The 21,329-nt window shown below is 48.5% G+C and overlaps 1 protein-coding gene across 1 annotated transcript in view; it reads right to left on the bottom strand.

The window, feature by feature from the left end:
- Window positions 1-10,485, bottom strand: part of BCAS1 (brain enriched myelin associated protein 1) — a 32,620-nt gene extending 22,135 nt beyond the window's left edge. The window contains exons 1-3 of the mRNA XM_041478406.1: window positions 10,417-10,485; window positions 10,244-10,325; window positions 2,485-3,002 (exon numbers count right to left, since the gene is read on the bottom strand). Coding sequence (XP_041334340.1) covers window positions 2,485-3,002; window positions 10,244-10,325; window positions 10,417-10,485 — 669 coding nt within the window. The remainder of the gene's footprint in view (window positions 1-2,484; window positions 3,003-10,243; window positions 10,326-10,416) is intronic.
- Window positions 10,486-21,329: the final 10,844 nt, after the last annotated feature.

Here is a 21,329-nt window from a genome sequence, read left to right as displayed (position 1 = left end):
TGGCTCAGCAAACACAGAATGTTTGTGCAGCTCTTAAGCTACAACTGTGGAGCCTCTCTCTTACTCACCAGCAACGCTGTTTGTTTTGTCTTGGCACTCAGTGCAGGGAAACTTTGCTTTTAGCATTTACAGATACTACAAGTCATAATCCACAAAGAAAAAAATAGAGAGAGAAAGAGAAAAAAGAGGAGCTGTTGGCAGCGATATCTTGATTTTTAGTATGATTTTTTGGTAACAGTCTGTAGTTAGTACAGTAACAGTAATTAAATTAGGCTTGGTCATTCTCCCATCCAGCAGGAGAATTGGAACTTCAGAGGGAACAGAAGGCAACTGTGCTGCAAGGCAGAGCCACAGCCTTTGTTTTAGGGATTGAGTTAAATTTGGCAACACATTGCAGTGTTTAGCTGATGTATTTTCCCCCAAAAAGGTGCTTAACTCCTCTCTGCCCCCACCATATATTCCTTTTCATGTCTGAAAGAACCAAAGACAAAATTATAGCCAAAAAAATTCAACTGTATGTTTAAAATTCCTCTCCCAGTGATCCAGATCTGTCATTTTACCCAGTGAACCCAAATTTTGTGATTCCTCAAAGATGTCCATGTGTAGCTTTAAGCAAACACCTAGGAAGTATAGAGGCATTTTTGATAACCAGACCTGTCCTCAGGAATGTTCCAAAAAGCTGCAGACACTCCCAGCCAGCCCCAGCACCACCCAGGGCTCAGCTGTGCCTGGGATTTCCAGGTTATTCCCATCAGGCACCTCCAGGATGGGGATGGGTACAAGGGGACTGGAGCAGAACTGCCAATCAGTAGGAATTAATGAGAAATCCAGGTGTTATTGATATAATAAAGCTTGATCTGGATGAGCAGTGTGCTTCCCTGCTTGAATTGGGAGAATGATTTAGATTCCCTTCTGTCCCTGATCATGCTCTGCCTCACCTGAGCTTTCAACAGCACTGTTTGCTCCCAGCAATGTTTAACTCTGAATTTTGGTTAAAACTGCTCCAAAGTGTTCTTTCCTTGGACTTTCACAGCATTCCTTCAGCAGCACCAGCTGTGACCTTCCCCACTCTGTAAATGAAAGCAGTGTCACTGCAGTGACAGCAAAATAGGAAATGAGAATTTGGCATTTGGTGGGAAAAGAGACAATTCCTGCAAGCCACGGGGAGGACTTGTTGTGTGATTGTCAAAAATATCTGCAGGAATTTGGGGTGTTGAAAAGCTTCATTCTGAGAGGCTGAACACAGAAGTGCCAGTGTGCCCTGAACAGAAGATTCATTGCAAATTATCCACCCTGTTCTGCTTAGGTGCTGAATGCTTTTATGGCTTCTTTAAATGTGCATCCTGAGCTGTCTGAAACAGCAGTGATGGGAGCACTCCTGAGGGGCAGGGGTGAAAAATGGAACAGTTCTTTCTTAAAAATGAACCCTCAGAAAAATACTACAATGTGTAAATTTATACAAGAAATGTGATCTTCAAATCTGAGAAGGTCTAAGATAGAGAAGACAAAGATTAAAAAGAAAAGAATTTTGGGGCAACTTGCAATGCTGGCAGTGTAAGCAGTGAGTATCCCATGAGGTAAGTTCAACACTACCCAAAGCATCAGTGATCACCATCTTATTTGTAAGCCTGAACTGGCCAATAAAAGCAATTACTAAAGTGCTATTTACACATTGGTTTCCCCCTCCTGTTCCTGACATTAGACAGGGTTTCAATTTGATCACCAACTCCTGCATTCCACCTCTCCAGCAGAACTCAGAGTTACACCATTATTCCCTTTCAGAGGATGGGCTTTTTCTGGCGTTAATTACATGAAAATTATACCTTTGTTGACATCAGATCTGGCAGGAAGTGTAAAATCTAAACTCATATTTCAGCTCCTTTGAGCAGGGTGCTCTTTAAGATCCGTAGTTTCTTATATCACATTCTCATCCTGTAAAATCATTTCTAATGAACCACTTTTCTTTGACTAAAACATCACAATAAGCTGGAGTACAAAAATCATTGCTGCATAATAGTCTTAATTTTGCTGAATAGGGTATCCAGCAACTATTGCTAGAGAAGTAGGGCTGTTTTAAAAACGACACACCAAAGAACTTTTAGAAACCCATCCAGTGTCAACCTCCAAGGTCCTAAAGCACAAGAAACTGGTTTAGTTTCAGGTGTTTCTGCTTTCATTTGCAGCTGGCAGCTGCTCCTCCTGGCAGCTGGAGCTGTGTTGCCCAAACCTTTATTGTAAAAAAGGGAATTATAAATTGAATTAAACTGGAGGTCAGGAATTAGTCATGAGACACAGCTTCACTCCTTGGCCACAGGTTCATCTTCCACACCTCTGTCCTGGAGTGTTACCTGTGGTCATTTTCAGGGCAACACTGATTCATTCCCACCCCACACAGAGTTACCCCACTCTGCCAACATTCCCAAGAGGTTTCACCAGCAAAAACGAAATTAAAGGCTATTTTATGGATATAAATGAAGCACTTGCCTCGCGCAGCGGTTCCCCGTGGGGCGCGCCGGCCGCGATGCTCCCGTTGGGAACGTCCAGCCCCTGCCTTCCCTCCTCAGGGTCCCCTCGTGTCCTTCCCTTGCCCTTCTCCAGCCTGAAGATCCTGTCCAAGAGCGTCACTTGTTTGCCCTTTGGGGCGGCCACATCGTGTCCCTCAGGTGTCCCCGCGAGCTCCACGTCCTGCAGCGGGGCCTGGCCCGGGTTTTTATGGCCGCCCTCCTGCGGCGCAGCTGCCCCGGGCCCCGCCGTGCCCTCACTCGGGCCTTTGTTCAGCCCGGTGGCATCAAGGGTGGCTTCTCCGGGGGCTGCAGCCGCCGCCGGCTCCTCGGAACGCGCTGGCACGGCCCAGGGGAAGGCCAGCAGGGAGCGGGGCCTGGCAGCTGGCAGGGCCCTCCTGGCAGCGCTCCCGCCGCTCTGCCCGCCCGCCCGGGCACCGGGGCCTGGCTCCGCCGAAGAAACGGGAACGTTATCCCGGCCTGCAGGCGCCCTGGCATCCACTGCAACAGAGGGAGAGAGGGAATTACCCATGGGCACGTTATCCTGTCCTGCAGGTGCCCTGGCATCTGCTGCAACACAGGGAGAGAGGGAATTACCCACGGGCACCAACACAGGGAGAGAGGGAATTACCCACGGGCACCTTATCCCAGCCTTCAGGCACCCTGACATCCACTGCAACACCGGGAGAGAGGGAATCACCCACGGGCATGGGCACTGCCAGCCACAGGCACCACAGCCACGGGCACTCGCGCTGGGGTGAGCACGGGCACACTGGGGACCCCGTGCTGCTGCTCAGCCCCCAGAGGGGAGCCAGCCTTCAGGCACCCTGGCATCCACTGCAACATCAGGAGAGAGGGAATCACCCACGGGCATGGGCACCGCCAGCCACAGACACCACAGCCACGGGCACCACGGGCACTCGCGCTGGGGTGAGCTGGTCTGAGGGCACACTGGGGACCCCGTGCTGCTGCTCAGCCCCCAGAGGGGATTTCTGCCATCCCTCACTGAAATCAGTGCACATTTTACTCTCTGTTCATCCCCACAGTGGATTTCTGCCATCCCTCACTGAAATCAGTGCACATTTTACTCTCTGTTCATCCCCACAGTGGATTTCTGCCATCCCTCACTGACATCAGTGCAAATTTTACCCTCTGTTCATCCCCAGAGCTGAGTTCTGACACCCCTCACTGAAATCGGTGTGAATTTTACCCTCTGCTCATCCTCAGAGCTGATTTCTGCCCCCCTGCAACTCCTCACTGAAATCAGTGCAAATTTACCCACTGCACAACCCCCCTGCAGTGTCAAAGTCAGACACCAGCCCTGTTTGGCACTCCTCAGCCCAGTGGACAGCAAATTAAAATCAGTGATACGCAAAAATATGTATCAAGATATCACCTGCTCCTCTGTCAAAGCTCAAGTAACAAAAGGAATGGGAAGCACCAGGACTGATCCCATTTCCTGGCTGGCCAAACTCCCAGCAGGGAGTTCTGTGCAGCCAGAACTGATCTCATTCATTTTTCCTCACCCTGCTGCCTGCTCTCCTCAGTGCAGCTCCTACCTGCACCTCTCCTCTGCCTGTGGGTTATTTTTGAGCCTGATCTGAATACTGATAAATCACATCCCAGCCAGGTTTCTTATCCTTACATTTCTCTTTACATTTTACGTTTTTTCTCTCACAAACTACGGCTCAGAATCACATTTCCTCTCCCAACACTCACACAAAATTTCTGCCATCCCTCACTGAAATCAGTGCACATTTTACTCTCTGTTCATCCCCAGAGCGGATTTCTGCCATCCCTCACTGACATCAGTGCAAATTTTACCCTCTGTTCATCCCCAGAGCTGAGTTCTGACACCCCTCACTGAAATCGGTGTGAATTTTACCCTCTGCTCATCCTCAGAGCTGATTTCTGCCCCCCTGCAACTCCTCACTGAAATCAGTGCAAATTTACCCACTGCACAACCCCCCTGCAGTGTCAAAGTCAGACACCAGCCCTGTTTGGCACTCCTCAGCCCAGTGGACAGCAAATTAAAATCAGTGATACGCAAAAATATGTATCAAGATATCACCTGCTCCTCTGTCAAAGCTCAAGTAACAAAAGGAATGGGAAGCACCAGGACTGATCCCATTTCCTGGCTGGCCAAACTCCCAGCAGGGAGTTCTGTGCAGCCAGAACTGATCTCATTCATTTTTCCTCACCCTGCTGCCTGCTCTCCTCAGTGCAGCTCCTACCTGCACCTCTCCTCTGCCTGTGGGTTATTTTTGAGCCTGATCTGAATACTGATAAATCACATCCCAGCCAGGTTTCTTATCCTTACATTTCTCTTTACATTTTACGTTTTTTCTCTCACAAACTACGGCTCAGAATCACATTTCCTCTCCCAACACTCACACAAATAATTCCATGTGTACACATGTGGCCATCACACCTTAGATGAAAAAAATCATTTTTATTTAAAAATATATTTTGTGATTTTATAAAACAATGGTGCTTTGATAGCACTGTTGAGGTGAAAATCCCTGGTATGGGATTCACAGGCAGGAAAAGGCAGATCCTGCTTTACACAAGACAAAAGAAAAATAATCTTGCCTGGATCAGTTTTGTGGCTGGGAGGCAGAAGCACAGATGATGTGGTGTGAAACCCCAATAAAAAAGAGTCTTGTCAGAGGTAAATCTTACAGCTCCCCCTGAGCTTCAGCTTCTCTTCCCTACTTGGACTGGAATATGGATCTGATTTCCCTGTCAGTCATCAGCACATTTCAAGGATGAATTTAGATGTATTTAATTATAACTGTGGAAAACTGTCAGGCTCAAACCAGCTTGCTGAATTAGAACGGGAAAATTGTCAGTTTCAATGTAAAATTGAAATTGTTTCAAATTATAATTGTAATAGTCTAGTCAATATTATGCCTTTCACATTTTCCTTTAAGAGAAAGAAAACCCCAGACACCAAAAAAAACCTGACTGAAACACACCTTCCACACAGCACAGATCTTCAGTGTGAAATTCTCTGAGATTAAGAAAACAGAACAATTTTAGATCCCAGCTTTCAAAGCTACCCCTTGGCTTTTCACAGCAAAATTCCCCCCGGTTTCCCACCTCTCCAGGGATTCTGGATAATCCCACAAAACATTAGCAGGTCCTGGGCTGATGTGTCTGCATCCATCACTCTGTCCTGCCTGGCAGCTCCAGGGATCCTGGGGACATCCCTGGGAGCTCCAGCAGCAGAGCAGAGCCCAGGGCCCAGCCTGGAGCTTCCTTTTCCCACAGCTTTAATCCCACGGCTGAGTGTCCCCACGGGACCCTGCACCACAGCCCAGGCTGCTCCTGCTGAGCAGGAAGGGGGGGTTTTCCATGAACCCCAGGATCTTTGGGTTGGGAGGGACCTTGGGGACCACCTCACCCCACCCTGCCATGGCAGGGACACCTCCCACTGTGCCAGGGGCTCCCAGCCCTGTCCAGCCTGGCCTTGGGCACTGCCAGGGATCCAGAACAGCCCCAGCTGCTCTGGGCACCTGTGCCAGGGCCTGCCCACCCTCACAGGGAAGGATTTTTTCCTAATATCCAACCTAAACCTCTCCTCTGTCAGTGTGAAGCCATTCCCTGTGTGCTGTCCCTCCACCCCTTGGAAATCCTCTCTCCATCTTTGCTCTTGGCTCCTCCAGGCCACACTGAGCTCCCCCCAGAGCTTCTCCTGTCCGGGGGAACAATGCCAGCTGTGCCAGCAGAGCTGCCCCGTCCTCTGCCCACCCTGGAGCATCCTCTGGACCCTCTCCAGCAGCTCCTGCCCGTGCTGGGGGTGCAGTGGAACGTGCCAGCATCACCTCAAAGGACTTCACCCAAACATGTGCCAGCAGCAGAGGCACAGCTGACACTGTCAGGGCTGTGGTGACAGCAGCCACAGCTGCCCCAGCACCCCACAGCTGCTAGGACCTGGCTCCCAACTACTCCCCTTGGATCATTCTTAAGGAGCCTTTTGCTCCCTCTTCATGTTTTGGGCAGAGTGGCCAGAGCTCCTCAGCACAGCCTGCTCTGGCAGGCAAATATTTCTTCTTTCTGAGCATACATGAATTTTTTTCCCCCCTGCATTGTTCTTCTGCTGTTCCTGTAAGGAATCAGCCTCGTTCTGGGCATACATGAATTTTTTTACCCCTGCATTGTTCTTCTGCTGTTCCTGTAAGGAATCAGCTCCACTGGCAGGAATCTTGGAGCAGCAGTATCCTCCTGGGATATTTCATAGCACCAGTTTCGATTTCCATGTCCTGACAGGCACAGCAAAAGTGCAAATTACAGCTACTCCAGCACCTACTGAGATACTCAGCTGGGGCCACTAAGGATCAGCTGTAGTTTCCTGAGCCTCCTGTAGTAAAGTTAGAAAAAGAACTTCTAATTATAGTTGGAAACTTGGGAAGGAAGCAAAAATCAAAAACCCTTCCCCAGCTAAAGAAAGGAGAAACAATATCCATAGGAAAATAATTGTAAGAGATGCTGAACTTCTGCTTTATGTAACAGATAACAAATGAACCACAGGAAAACTGGCTTTGGCTCAAAAATGGGGATATAAGCTCAGCACTAAGAAAACCAGCTAAGCAAGTAGCAGCTCAGGAACCTATGGGGCTCCTTTTATCTCAAATTATCATGGAAGGAATGGAAGCCCTGGGAAATGTCACTGCCTGGGCTCTGCTGTGTGTGTGTTGTGTCAGGAGAGCTCCAGCTGCTCCAAGGAAATTCTGCTCAGCCAGAGGCAGAGCAGATCCCACCAGTGCTGGGCTGCACTGAACAGGCACGGCAAACTGAGGGAGAAAAGCCCTGAAACTCCAGTATTTGGGTGAAAAGTCTGTGTTATTTTTGTTTTTAAAGACACACCAGTGCCATCTTTTTTCCACATTTATTCCTCAATCCAGAGGCAGAATTGCAAAGATAAGCAAAACCCCCCAAATTCTAGGTCAGGTCTTTGAGCAGATCAAAGCTGCTCGTTGTGACTGAGATTAAAAGCTGCTCTGAGATGAAAATCAATACACAATTTACAGACTGCATTTCAGACTACTCCTGCTCGGGTATTTGCCTTTCAACTCTTTAACAAAAGACAGTCACACTCCAGAAGATTTGTCTCTCTTTCCCCTTCCCTTCATCAGGGCGTGTTAAAAAGGAAATTTTGTGGCTACACAAAGTCCCTCTTCTGTAAGAACACTTTTTTCCCCTGGAATTTGGCAAATTAAACCAACATTTTTTTTCCTTGACTTAGAAAAAAAAATAGAGCAGATCAATGGTTAATGCAATATCACAGAATTGTGGAATGGTTTGGGTTGGAAGGGACCTTAAAGCTCATCTCATTCCTCTCTTTTGAGTACAAGCCAGCCACAAACAAATATTTTGCTTAGCCATGGAATTAGAGCCACACAGCGCTTTTTTCTCCCCCGGTGTTCAGATAATCGTGGACAAAATATTTTAATGGCCATGAAGAAACCATTAAGGGCTACAAGGCAACATTTGGCACCAGGAATTCCAGCAGGGCAGGGCAGCACAGGCTACAACAGCCCTGAATGAATTTCTGCAGCAAATACTAATCCAAACTAAAACTCTCCTCCTTCTTTAAAAAAAGAAGGAACACACTAATATGTTTTGCCATCTTACTCCACTATTCCATGCACATAATTTTTTTTGCTGCAAGAATCATCTTGTTTCTCTAATTTAACTTGCATTGTTATTTACCTGCAGATTTCCAGAAATTAATGGAAATAGGGGCAGAGGAGTCAGCAGCAAGAAGAGCAACGCTCATTCTCTAAAAGCATCCCTGAAATATTTCACATTTCAGGCCTTACAGGCACAGGAGCTGCTGCAATCAGGATTTCTGCTGGGTTCTGGCTGCTAGCAGGATTTGCTGAATGGGATTTGCCCTCTGGGACAAAGGAGCTGCATCTTCACTCAACATTTCTCCTTTGTAATCTTTTTAATTCCTTTGCAATTCTTTTTAGGAGCAGGTCGTTGTTTCAATCTGCATGGAATTACCACCCAAGCCCACAGGAATTGTTCCTGTTTTGTCCTCCTGCTGCATTTCTGCTCTGTGCAGTGCAAACCAGAGACAGAAAATTCCAGTCCCAACCTTCTCCCCTTCACCTGTTGCTCACCAAGTGGTTTTATTACTGAAAGTACAAAAAGTTTCCCTTTTTTTCAGCTCTGGCTCCCCCCAGAATCCTCACTCTATGCCCCAAAAATGCTATTTATTAGAATATTTCATTTTAGAAATACTACCAACTATGTTTCCCTAGTTATAACTTCTATCACTTGTATTTCTCCAAAATTACATTGCACAGACATGGAAATTTTAATGCTATCTCAGTGACTTTAACTGCTTTTCAAACAGGGAAAAAAAGTTAAAATACAAGAAATATCAACACAGGAACGTCTAATTTTTCAACTTGCTACTTAAACTGATTTAGCAGTTACATTAATTAGGTAATCCATTTAAGTAAAGCAGTCCCATATGCTTCATTTTACATACGAGGAATAAAATGTACATGTATTTTCTAGGTCTTCAGGCAGTGAAAATCATCTGGCTTTTATTTCCTCAGAACTCTGCTGGTTTACACCAGAAAAAAGCACACAGAGAGAGGCTTTGCTGGTAGGCAACTGCTGAGAGTGACTTATGGTGGGATGGCACTGGGAAATTTGGGCCATGGAGCAGAGATTCTGAGCTCTTATCAGATCCACTTGCATTTCCCCACACCAGCCTTTGACTATTTTTACCGAAATTTAGATTTTTCAAGTGCCTGTGACAGACTGAGAGGTTCTCTTAACAGCAAATCATAAAGTGTTTTTCTCAGCACTGAATTATAAAGCATTTTCTTTGCTGATAAGATTGAAGAGGAATTGTTGGGTTTTATTTCTTCTGAAAAGAAAAGTTTCTTTTCAGAATAAATACCAACGAGCGGGGCTGAATCTCAGAGCTGTGGATGGGGTGCTGCTGCTGCTCAGAAAGGCTCCAAAGCCAGCATGGGGTGGAAGGAGGAATTAATGAGGTGTGAAAAGCAAGAAGAGCCACGAGCCTGTGGATGAGAGCAACTGCCCTTGAATATGTGGAGATAACTTCTCAAAACCACTTGGGAACTGTTGTGTGTGCAGGGAGCCTCGTGGCAGGAAGGAATGATGAACCTGACTTTTCTAAGACTTTATCATCCTGTGGATAGGAGCAGATAGCCAGGACATGGATTTTTATCCCTTTCCAACACATGAACTGTTCTCTTCTTGTAAAACATTTCCTAGTGTCCCCCAGAACCCCCAAACCTCTGCAAGAGTCCATAATCCCCCTACACTGCTGCATTTTGTCCTTTCCAAGAGCCTAAATTTGGGCTCCTTGCAGCAACAATTCCCCCAGGGCTTGTTGGAGACAGGAGTTGCCCCAGGAATTCCTCCAGAGCCCAGACAGAGTTTTGTCACAAACCTGGCAGGGACCAGCAGCCCTGCCTGGTGATGCTCCCCACAAAGCCCTCCCCCTGTAAATCCACTTTTTGGGGCCAGGGCAGAACCAAACCCCCAGAACTCTTAACCAGCACCCAGAGAACTCTGGAAAGAATTCCTTATTTTTCTTTTTGTTGTATTTCAACTTTGCATCTTCTGCAGAGCCACATTTCCAGGTCAGAGCTGGAACATGGGTTCATCCCCTAATTCAAAGCCATTCATGAATATTTATTGTTCCTTCAGTCCCCGGGGCACTTCCAACTCCCCTTCCCAGCCCCTACCTTCACCATTCACCGCCAGGGGAGGGGTCTGAACAAACACCACAGATCCATTTGTGACACCGTCAGGAGACTCGGAGAGGGGCTGAAATAACAAAGAGCAGAGTTTTTAGGACATCCAAGGGGTGGGAATTGCACTGGCAGCAGCCAGGGGAGGTGGGAGTGGGGTTGCTCACCTGGTAACTCTTCACTGTGCAGGTGTTGTCATCCTCAGCTTCCTCTGGCACACTCAGGTTATTCCCCATAGCTCCTGTGAGCTGGAGGAGAGAAAACCCCAAATAACCCTTTCTCTGTCGTTTATATGAATTCTCTAGTTAAGAGACAGCCAATGGGGGCAGGCTGTTAAAATCCCTAAAATCCCACCTGCCCCAACCCCATGGTGCTCAGGGCTCACAGCTGCTCCCCGAAAACGGCACAAACCAACAAACTTTTCTTGTTTGTGGAGAAAAACTGGCTGCAGCCCCACCTGCAGCATCCCTGGGGCTCAGGAGAGAACAGCGTGGAGTTAGCAGCAGCACAAGGCTGAAACCTTTGCAGAAATTACAACAGCTTGTGTATTTTTGTTTGGTTTTTATTTAATAAAAAGCAGAGGGAAGGAAAAGAGGCAGCATGGAAAGGCATCACACATGGAAACTGAACTGCAGCCTGTGTACTAATTCACATAAATCTTCTGGGGGTTTGTTTTGGTTTTCTTTTCCTCTTAATTTCAAATACATTTGGGGGCTTTTCTTTTCTTGTATCTTCTTTTCTTTTGCCCTTAATTTAGAATGCATTTATGTACCCTCTGATCTTGCTCTGTAAATTCTTTGGGGCCAAACACTCCCTGAAAAGCAGTGGAAGAGCAAAGCAGACCCGAGTCAAGAGAGGAGTTCCTGTTGTCTCAGGATATAAATGTGTGTTTGCTGTTAAAGTACCCAAATAAACAATGGGGAGAAAGCCTCCAGCCACACCTGGAGAGAGGGAGGTGCCCAAGGAGAGGAAGCTGGAGCTGTGCTGCCAAAGTTATTATTGCTCTGCTCTGCCCTGCCTGTGGGAATCAGTGAAGCTGCACAGAATGGAGGAGAACACCTCCTTTAAACAAATCAGATTAAATTAGAAAACATCCGTGTGTGCTACTTCTGCCCCGTTTTACAGAAAAATGACAGGTCACTGCCACCTACAGACAAATGCGAGCAGCAGCAGTGACGATCCAAACTCAGCAGATGAATCAAACTGGCAGCTGCTGTCACAGCTCTGCCCTTGTGCCAGCACAGCTCCAGCCAGCTCTGGCTGCCTCCTGAGCTCCAGAGCTGAGCAAACAGCAGCTCCACCTGGCATTCCCATGGAATGGTTTTGTTTTTCCCAGAGTGCTCAGGCCTCTGTTGATGTGGTCAGATCAGTTTTGCTCTCATTTCATATTGCGAGGTTTAAAGCTGGAGTTATTCAATGTGAATAAAGGAAAATAAAGAGCTCTCACGATGTGTTTGTGGAGTAGATAATCACGGAATTGCAGCAGAATTTGGTTGGAAGATGCCTTGGAGATCACCCAGCCCCTGCCCAGGCAGGGCCACCTGGGGCAGGTGACACAGGAACTCAGCCAGGTGGGTTTGGGGTGGCTCCAGAGAGGGAGATCCACACCCTCCTGGAGCTGTGCCAGGGCTCTGCAGGAAGAGCTTCCTCACTCTGTGAGAGAAAATGTCACAACTTTTATGGGAGAAGGTGAATTTGGAGGGCTGAGAGGGGAAAAGAGATGATTCTGATACAAGAACATTCTTCAAAATGAGAGGAAAGCCCTTAAAATCAGGCCTGTCCTGAGCCTTCCTTTCTAGGTACAGGCTTTTCACCAAGTCCCAAGGATATTGTCCTTGTGGGGGCTCCCCCAGGCCAGCTGGAATCCAGCCTGACTGGTTCCAAAAGGAACATGAACTACCAGCTTCTACAGCTCTGAAACAATCCCTTTCCCAAATTATGCCTCACTGCTTCCATTGTAATGCAGAAAATAATTCAAAAGGAAAATTATTGTATTTTTAATTGGTTTTAATGCTATGTGCACCATAGTGTGCCAAGTTCAAGGCTTGGGAAAATCCTCCTTTTTCACTCTCTCTCTCAAAAATCATTGGTTTGGTTCTGGCAGAATGATAAATACTTTGAAAATATGAGAGAAAATTATAGCAAAATCTATGATCTGCTGTGTGCTGCTAAAGGCAGCCAAGCCTCCCCTCCCTGATGTATTGACCAGCCTGGAATATTGCAATCACCCGTGTCCATCAATGCCAAAAGTCCACAATTAACTCCTCGCTAAAACTTACCATATGTTGCATTTAAACACCACAGAAAATAATCCATTTCCCTGCCCTCGGAACCCAGCTGAGCTTGAGGACATGGCCACGTCCAGGTGGAAAAGCAGAATTTTCAGCTCTGACTGACGTGGAGCGAGGAAAGGGCTGATAATAGCGCAGAGTTCAGAAATTCTGCTTACCTTGAGAGCAGCTCCGCCTTGTCCTGCAGGGAGAGGACGCGTGCTGGGGATGGGGGAGCAGGGCCAGGGGCTCTGAGCCCGGGCAGAGCTGGGCAGCAGCCGTGGGCACACGAGGGACAGCAGCAGGGACAGCAGCAGGGAGGGCTGGCCTGAGTCACCTACAGCAAACAAGGAACACCCAGAGCACCTGAGATCCAGCCTGGCAGGGGCTGGGCATGCAGGACATGCTGACTTACGCTCCTTCAGGCTCTTGGGACAGTTTTATACAATTCTTTCAGCCACTCCACGCTGGAGCCAAGTGGGAGAAGCAAAATAGCTCAAACATTCACGCCCTGGGCTCCCAGGGAGGGGACAGCTCCACAATGCCACCAGGTGAGCAGCCAGTCCCAGTGTGGCTGGGGAAAGGCTCTGCCACCAAGCTGTGCTCCCATTCTGCAGGAAAAGCCAGGGCACTGCAGGGGAAAAGGCAGAGCAGGTGCTTTAAAACCCAAATAAAGAAAACGAGACTTGCAGGTGCTCCCAAGATCCTTGGGCAGGAGAGCACAGGCAGGACTGCTGGAGCAGAGCAGCAAAAAGCAAATGCAAAAAATGCTTTTGTGAGAGCAAAACCCAGGAAAAGCTAAACCAGCAGAGCAGAGCTGCACATTAGGGAAGGAAGGAGATGAAGGATAGGAAGGATCTGAAGGAGTTACCTGGGGGAGAGGGTCTGGGACAGCTTCTGGGAGCTGGAGCTGGTCCAGGTGAGGTGCTGCTCACCCAGCCCTGACTGCTGTGCCACTGTCCTTATCCCTGTCCCTGCTCTGCCCACAGTCATCCAGGGAGTGCTCACAAACACTGGGTGCAAACACAGCCAGGGTGGAGCAGCCCCGTGCCCCTCCCCAGGTGTTTTCTGTTCTCAGCTCTCTGGCCACCCAAACCTGCTCCAAGGCACTTGTGGATCCCTGGCCCTGGGGCAGCCCCTCACCACCCTGCTGTGGGAATGGTGACATTGTGCTGCACACCCACAAACCCCTTCCCAACGCGGGCTTTCCCCAAAATGCAGAAAAAAAAACAAAGTTCTGTTACTGGCAAAGTTCTCCTACTGTTCTTTTGACTGTTTGCTGTTGTCAGTGGTGGTTCTGATCCCAATCCCCTGCAGAGTGTGCAGCTGGGTGGTTCTGATCCCAATCCCCCTGCAGAGTGTGCAGCTGGGTGGTTCTGATCCCAATGCCCTGCAGAGTGTGCAGCCTGGGTTGTTCCTGATCCCAATCCCCCTGCAGAGTGTGCAGCTGGGTGGTTCTGATCCAAATCCAACTGCAGAGTGTGCAGCTGGGTGGTTCTGATCCCAATCCCCTGCAGAGTGTGCAGCCTGGGTGGTTCTGATCCCAATCCCTCTGCAGAATGTGCAGCCTAACAAAGTGCTGCTGTTTTAAAGCCATTGTCAGGATTTGCTGCTCCCTCAGGTGGGTCACAGAGCCCACTCTCACACTGGGGGTGTCTGCAGCAGGGAGAGCTTTTTGTTCTCAGTTTTCACAGCACCTCAGGCAATAAAACCTGGCTTTGCAAAGCGAGGTTTCCACAGGCAGGCGAAATAGCAAGGAAAAAAAATCCCAATTTTATGGTTTGAAAGGAAGACCACTGACTTGCTTGCATCATCCAGCTGGCACTTTTATTTCAGAGTTGCTTTGTGGGTTTGGGTATAATTCTGTTCTTAATCATGACAAAGAAAACAGATTTGTCACGAGGGTTGTGCTGGCTGGGGAGGGTGTCAGGTGTTTCAGGGGTGATGAGGAACCTGCAAGGGTGGGACCAGAGCAGGAATCTGCATCCAGCACCTCAGCAGGGCGTGGGAAGGGAGGGGATATCCTGGTTGTTTTTTCATTCTGGCACTGGGTCAAGCATCTTTCTCATTTTCTTCTTGGTGCAAATCCCTGTTTGCTACAAGCTCAGGTGATATCCCACGAGTCCACTCTCAAAGTTCCATCCACAGACAGGATATGATTTTGGAATGGTCTCTGGAACTTATCCCTGGGCTGAGGCACAGAATCCCAGCCTGGCTGTGAAACCACTCGCCCATGCAATAATGCTGGACTAATTGTCTTTTTTAATTTGATTTTTTGGTCTTTCTCCCCTGGTTAAAATATTATTGTGAAGTGATTTTGAAATGAAGGTGTAAATATTTAATTCCAGAAATGCTTTATTTCTGTAAGAGAAGGTCATTACATTCACTACAAATTTGCACCATGTTTTGCCTTCCATGGATCTGTTTGCTCCTAAAATGTCTTCAAATTCAGCCTTAAAACCTTAATATTCATCATGAAGGAAGTAATTTGGATTATCACGTCCTTCACCTGAATATAAGAATTACAGTGCTCCTTTTCCTTCAGAAAAAGGTTTTTCCTTGAACTGAGCCATCACAGTGAGCTTTATCCTGATTAATTTCTCCCAGTTGTGTGGACAATGAACCATCCATTCTTTGAGGTGTCTTTCAACTCTTTAATATTCTTTCCCAGTAATTTCAAAGCCATCCCATGTTTACAGCAAGGACAGACCTGAGGGGCACACGTTGAGTTTTTGTTTCGCCAAACTGGGAATTATTTAGCTGGGTGGCAGCCACAGAAAATCTTCTGCAAAGCACAGGAAACTGCTGCTTTCATGCTTTTGCAGCTCTCAAAATGCTATTTTTTTCATTTCTAAAAATCTCCAATGAAGCTGCCACCAAATAAATCTTCCTCCCTTGCAGGAAATGCTCAGCTGGTGCATCTGACAGCTGCATAAAACTTCCTGTTCATCAATGGCACAACAATTATCAATGATTAACCGGCTTCTTTTATTACTGTCCGGAGCCAGAGCCAAGAGCATTCAAATATTGACAGTCGAGGAGCAGATGACTCCAGGTCTGTGTTTGCATCTGCTCCTGCCCACGTGCTCTGGAGAGGGGCTGGTGGGCTGAGGTGAGGGTTTCCACCTGGCTGATTCTGCCAAGGTTTGTTCAGCACGGCACGAGGGATCAGCAGCAGGGAGGGCACAAGGAACCTGCAGCAGAACAGCTGAGCAAAAAGCAGAAGGAGGCATGGCTCCAGGGGAATCCTGACAGTTTGGAACAAAATATAAACGAGGTTTGGACTCAGCTTTGACGTTTCTCTCAGAAGAGGATGGATGGAGTGAATCACGGATTCTTTCAGATGACAGAGCCCAACATTTGCATGGATTGATGGATCCTGGATCCTGGGCAGAGAGAGCTGTGGGAGCCTCCTGAATCCCAGATCCAGCCCAGCCCCTGGGCCTCTGAGATCCACAGGGTTTGTTCACCTGGAGCCTGCATTCCTCAAACACTCTGAGTGACCTTCTGAGGGTCCCTCAGTTCAACCTACTTAGAGGAGGTTCCCAAAAACCTGAGGCAGTGCAGTGACTGATGCTGGGGCTTCCACACCTGGCAGACCCCAAAATAAGGCGCTGGCACTCCAAAATTCCTGCTATCCATTACAAAATCCATAATCCTTGGGACAGGCACGAGCTGGAAGCTGGTGCAGAGGTGAAGTCATCCCCATCAGCACAAACATCCTCCTCTCTGGGGGAGCAGGTGCTGCTTTGAACTGCACGAGGAAATCACACCTGAACTGGTGTTCCTGCAAACCTGAAAAGCCTGGCTTGCACCTCCAGGGAAAACCCCTTCTGCTTAAGTTGTGCTGAAGTTCTAAGCTTGGATCTGGCTCCTGTGCAGCTGGTGGCTCCTGGTGGTTGTCCCAGTGATGTTTCATGAGTCTGGTTTCCCTGCTGTCTCTCACAAAGTTCCCATCAATGGTCAGCTGTGCCTTGTGTTTCACCCCTGTAGTCTGACTGGGTACTGAAAAGGAGACAGTGATTGCTGCAGTGCAGGAGCTCTGGGCAGCAGCACCATCCCTAATTATGGCCATTACCTGCCTCTCAGCAGGCCTGGGTGAGGCTGCAGCCCCTTCTGTGGTCTGGCTCTGCAGCAGCTCCCCCAAGCCCAGAGGAATCCCTGCAGATCCCCGCTGGGCTGGGAGCAGCCTCTGGCTCACACACTCCAGCTGCAGCTCAGTGGGAAACACTCCCTCATTCTGCTTCCCAGAGATGCCTGAGCAGCGCTTTTAAATGATATTTCAGCCTGGAGTTTCTGCAGACTGTGAGTCACACTGTTGATGTAGGAAGGGAGCTGCTGATCCGATTGTCTCTTCTTCCCCCACCACAAAAATCCCCCAGGTTCCTGCTGCCACTATTCTGTTTTTAAAGAGGGAGGATTACAGACTCTACACCAGCTATTTTTCCACGTGGGAGCTTCTAGAACAGATAAAAGGTTCCTGTGTCAGGATTGAGACAGAGACTTATTGTAGACGTGGTGCCTCCGTGGGTGGAACAGGCATTTGAAGCACAATTACTCTCCTGTAGGAGCACTTTAAGTCTCTATCAAATATGCAGTGATGATAACAATACTATGTCAAATATTCACTTCCTTCGTGCAGCTTCTGCACAGCCTGGGTCACCACTCTCCCCAGCAGCTCTGCTTTGTACCCCTGCTCTGCTTTCCTGTCAGTGCTTCCCCTTCCGAAGCCTGAAATGTGGAAAATTTGAGGAGCTACTGCTACTAAAAAGAAAAAGAAATTTAAAAATTCTTCTTGTAAACCCTGAATTTAATTCTTGCCTTGAGTGAGGAAGTAGCAGGCACATGAGCATGGACCTGCAGCAGGGGCAGAGAAGTGATGGCTTTTGGGGGAGGTCAGGTGTGGGATGTTCTCCTGTGCTGAGGAGGGGCCAGGCACGAGGCTGAGCCTGCTCTGGTGGGATGTGCAGAGCTGGGGATGGCACAGTGCCCACAGCCAGCTCTGTCCTGGCCAATTCCTGCTGCCAGCTGGGCACAGCTCAGGCGCTGGCCGCACTCCTGCCCTTCTGTCAGTGCTGCTGTGGAACCTTTGTTTCCCCACCCTGGTGGCTTTGGGCTGAGGGAAAAGTCCGAATTTTCTTCTGTTTTCTTTGGACTTTTCCCAAGAAAAGGCATCTATGGCCTCAGGCACCTTGTCCTGGTGGGGATCACCTGGGAGAGCTCTCCCTGCAATTCCAGCTGTGAATTCCTGCAGCTGCCCTGGAGCACGGGGCTAAAGCTCCTCCTCAGCACAGGAGAGCCCCCTCAGGTCACTGCAGGATTAGGGCAGCTGCAGCCAATTTTTCTCCCTGGAAAAATACGATTTGCTAAATTTCTGCCGAGTGGAAACACAAGGATGGATATATATTTATCCCTGAAGCAGTCACTGAAGGGAGAAAAGCTTTAAAGCTATGGGAGGAAACATTAACCTTAGTGAGGGACAAGGATTTGATACCATTTCATTGCTGCCACTGGGGTATCAGGCAGGAGCTGTGCCAGCCCCTGGGCTGTCCCTTCCCTTTCTGAGCTCGTGTGAGCTCCGTGACCCTGCTGGATTACTCAGCACTGCTGAGAGCCAAAGCTTTATTCCACAATTCCAGGGCTCCCCGAGCAGCCCTGTCCTCCAGCACAGCTCCTGGAGAGCAGTGACACTCCTGAGCAGGACCTGACCTGTCCCCATGGCCAGGCCTTGGGAATTACACTTCCCACATAACCTTTCATTTCCCCCTTTGTTTTACCCACGTGTAAAAAGCAATTAGAGCTTGAAATCTGACCACAGTCTCAGCATCAGCTGGCAGAGATGGCCAGGGACGCTTTGGGATGCTCTGAGAAGTTCTGGGATGCTCAGGGAAATTCAGGGATGCTCAGGGATGCCCCGGGATGCTCGGGGAAGTTTCGGAGAGCTCAGAAATGTTCCGGGAAGCTCAGGGATGCTCAGGGATGCTTAGGGAAGCTCAGGGATACCCTTGGAAGTTGCGGGATGCCCGGCAGCCTGTCAGCAGGTGGCGGCGTTAAGCTGCGCTCAGCCTGGAGATGCTCAGTGCGCTCAGTGAGCGTTTTACCCCAAAACTCCTTCCTTGTAAAAATAAATAAAAATCATCTTTCCAAGCCCTCTGGTTTCCCCGTGCTGCTCCACCACCACCCGTTGTCCTTGTGCAGTTAAAATAGACAGACTGTGGTGACTGAGGGGAGAGTTTGGCTGCACAAGAGCTGTTCTTGTCATGACAGACTCATGGGCAGGTTTGTTTTTAGCATCTTGAGTAAAATCCCAAGTCCCAGCTGTGAAAATAACATGTGGGTGTCAACAGGTCAAGGAGATACTCATACATCCTTTAAAATTAGGTTATCATGGTGAGTGTCTTTTAAATAAAGAAATACAACCAAGAGAAGCTGATTTGAACATTGATATTTGGGTAATTAAGAGTAACTTAAACATTTAACTATCAAATTTCTCTCTCTGGCATTAATGAACCAGCTGCCATGATTGACTCCTACTCCAGCTTCATCCCTTTGTTCCCATTTTGAACAAAAACCCCAATTTAGGCATGAGAAACCCTCTGAGGATGCCTCTTGTGCAGGCAGAGGTGGAAGGGGGTAAATGCCAACACATGACTCAGGCTGTGTCTCAAGCCACTCAACTGCCACTGTTTGCTCTGAACCAGGCTCATTCTAAAGTTATCTTTATTTTTTTTTCTCCCTCAGATCAAGTTTTTGTGTTGTTAAATTTGTTCCCTGGGGTCAGGGAGTCCGTGCTGGTGTTTTCAGGTGTGGTTAATGATTTAAGGTGACTCATATGTCAGGGCTCACAACAAACCCAGCAGTGACTCAGGCAGGTTTTTTATCATTGCGCTGAGATGATGTGTGCTCACGGAATCCTAAAAGAAAGAGGAATAACAGATATTTCAGCAGATTTTTTTTTTGGTGTTCCCGCTGTTTGTGGCTCTGTGAGGGGATTTTAGATAGCCCTTATCAGGGACAGCCCACACGGCCCAGAAAGCAGCAGGTCCTGCAGGGCTGGGTTTACAGAGGACGCCGTGGTTAATGTTTTTGCAGCTGGCATGTGACTTGCAGAGGGGACACCGGGGGGACAGGGGGGCTCTGCACCGTGTGGCACCGCTGGGGTTGCTGAGTGCGAGAGGCAGAGCCACTCCAGGTCTCCTGTGAACACTTCCAAACCCTGGGGAAGGGACCCCACTCATTTTAGTCAGCACCTTCGCTGTGCACAGGGATGAATGAGAATGCTGTGCAGAATGACAGAGCCAGGGACATCAGAGCTCACCCATCCACCCCTGCCAGGGCAGGGACACTTCACTGGCCTGGGACACTGCCAGGGGTCAGGGACAGCCACAGCTGCTCTGGGAATGCCATCCCAGCCCCTCACCACGCTCACAGAGAGGAATTCCTTCCCAATGTGCCGAGCAGGGATCCCAGAGGGAGTGATTTCCCTGTGTCACTGTCCCCTGCTAGAGGCAGACCCAGCACTGAGCTTTTGGTCAGAAATAAAGAATGAGCTTGAAGTGTTGAGTCAGAGCAGAAACCCCACAGGAAAATTGTGGGTGCATTCCATAAAATGAGACTTCTTCAGCAAGGGTTAGTAACAGCTGAAGTATTCTGTTACAGAAATGTCACTTTTTGCAGTGCTGCTGAGAGATAGGGACTATTTTTTTTTCCCCCAGGAAAAAATTGGTTGGGAATTCTAAAGGCATCTTGATTTTATTTGTGTATCCTGCAAATTCCACGTGCAAGCACTTCCGAAGGGCGAGCCTGGCACTTCCCTGACTCCGGATTTGAGGAGTTATAAATAACTGCAGGAAGCACTACCCGTGCCACTCGTTTGGGTAATATTTAATGGGGGTCAGTGTGCAATGAACTCCTCAGGTAACGGAGTCCAGTGGACAATTATTGCCTGACACTTCAGTTTTCTGTTTGGATAATTTCACCTTTTAATTGAGCACTTAACCTGAAAGTTTACACAGTTTGAGGCCACTCTCAGAGGAGGAAAAAAAACCCCACTATTACATATATTCTTCTCCAAATTTCCAATTAAAGGAAAACCATGGAAAATGGAGTTTTCCTGTGGCTGCTGGCTGGTGTTGGAGCTCCCAGGAGGAGAGCAGGGGCGTTTGAAGCCCAGGGATTTTCTGGCAGGGCAGAGTGGGTCACGTACTGCCAGGGCTGGGATGGGCTGCCCTCGTTGGCCTCTCCCTTATCACAGAGGGATTCCTGCTGCAGGTTTGCTCTGCCTGCTCGGGGTGAGCTGGGTTTGCTGGGCACACACAGCGTGGCTGTAATCCATGTTTTCCCCAAAGCTGGAGGGTTTTTGGAAGGGCAGTTCATCCACTCAGCAAATCCTTCAGGAGTGGGAAAAGGCAGAGGCAGGGCTGGGCTGCTGCTGCTGCTGCAGGGTCCCTGTGCATCCCCAGCCTGCTCCTGTTCCCAAGGCTGCCCTGCTGCTCCAGGTCCTGCCTGATTGCATCCCTGGGGGCTGGGCCTGCTCCCAAAGATGCCTCAGGTTTGGCTTTTCTATTTTTCAGGTTCTGAGCTGCTCTAGTGTGTCAGATTCTGAAGGCATCACAAAAGGGAATTCTGTTGAAAACAGTGTTTAGAGAAGCCACACCATGATAAAATATATATATTTATACTCCCTTGTGAACTTTTTGCAGCTCTGGGGAATCACCCAGCTGCTAAAATGGGTTGTAACTCTACCAAGGAAGTAGCTGGGAGATTCAGAGACCTCAGATTCTAGTGGAGTTTTTTTTCCACTTTTAATA

The sequence above is a fragment of the Pyrgilauda ruficollis genome, unplaced genomic scaffold (assembly GCF_017590135.1).
Source record: "Pyrgilauda ruficollis isolate IOZ18807 unplaced genomic scaffold, ASM1759013v1 scaffold45, whole genome shotgun sequence".
NCBI classification, from domain to species: domain Eukaryota; kingdom Metazoa; phylum Chordata; class Aves; order Passeriformes; family Passeridae; genus Pyrgilauda; species Pyrgilauda ruficollis.
The sequence above is the reverse complement of the archived record's forward strand: the minus strand, read 5'-3'. Positions and strand labels throughout refer to the sequence as shown.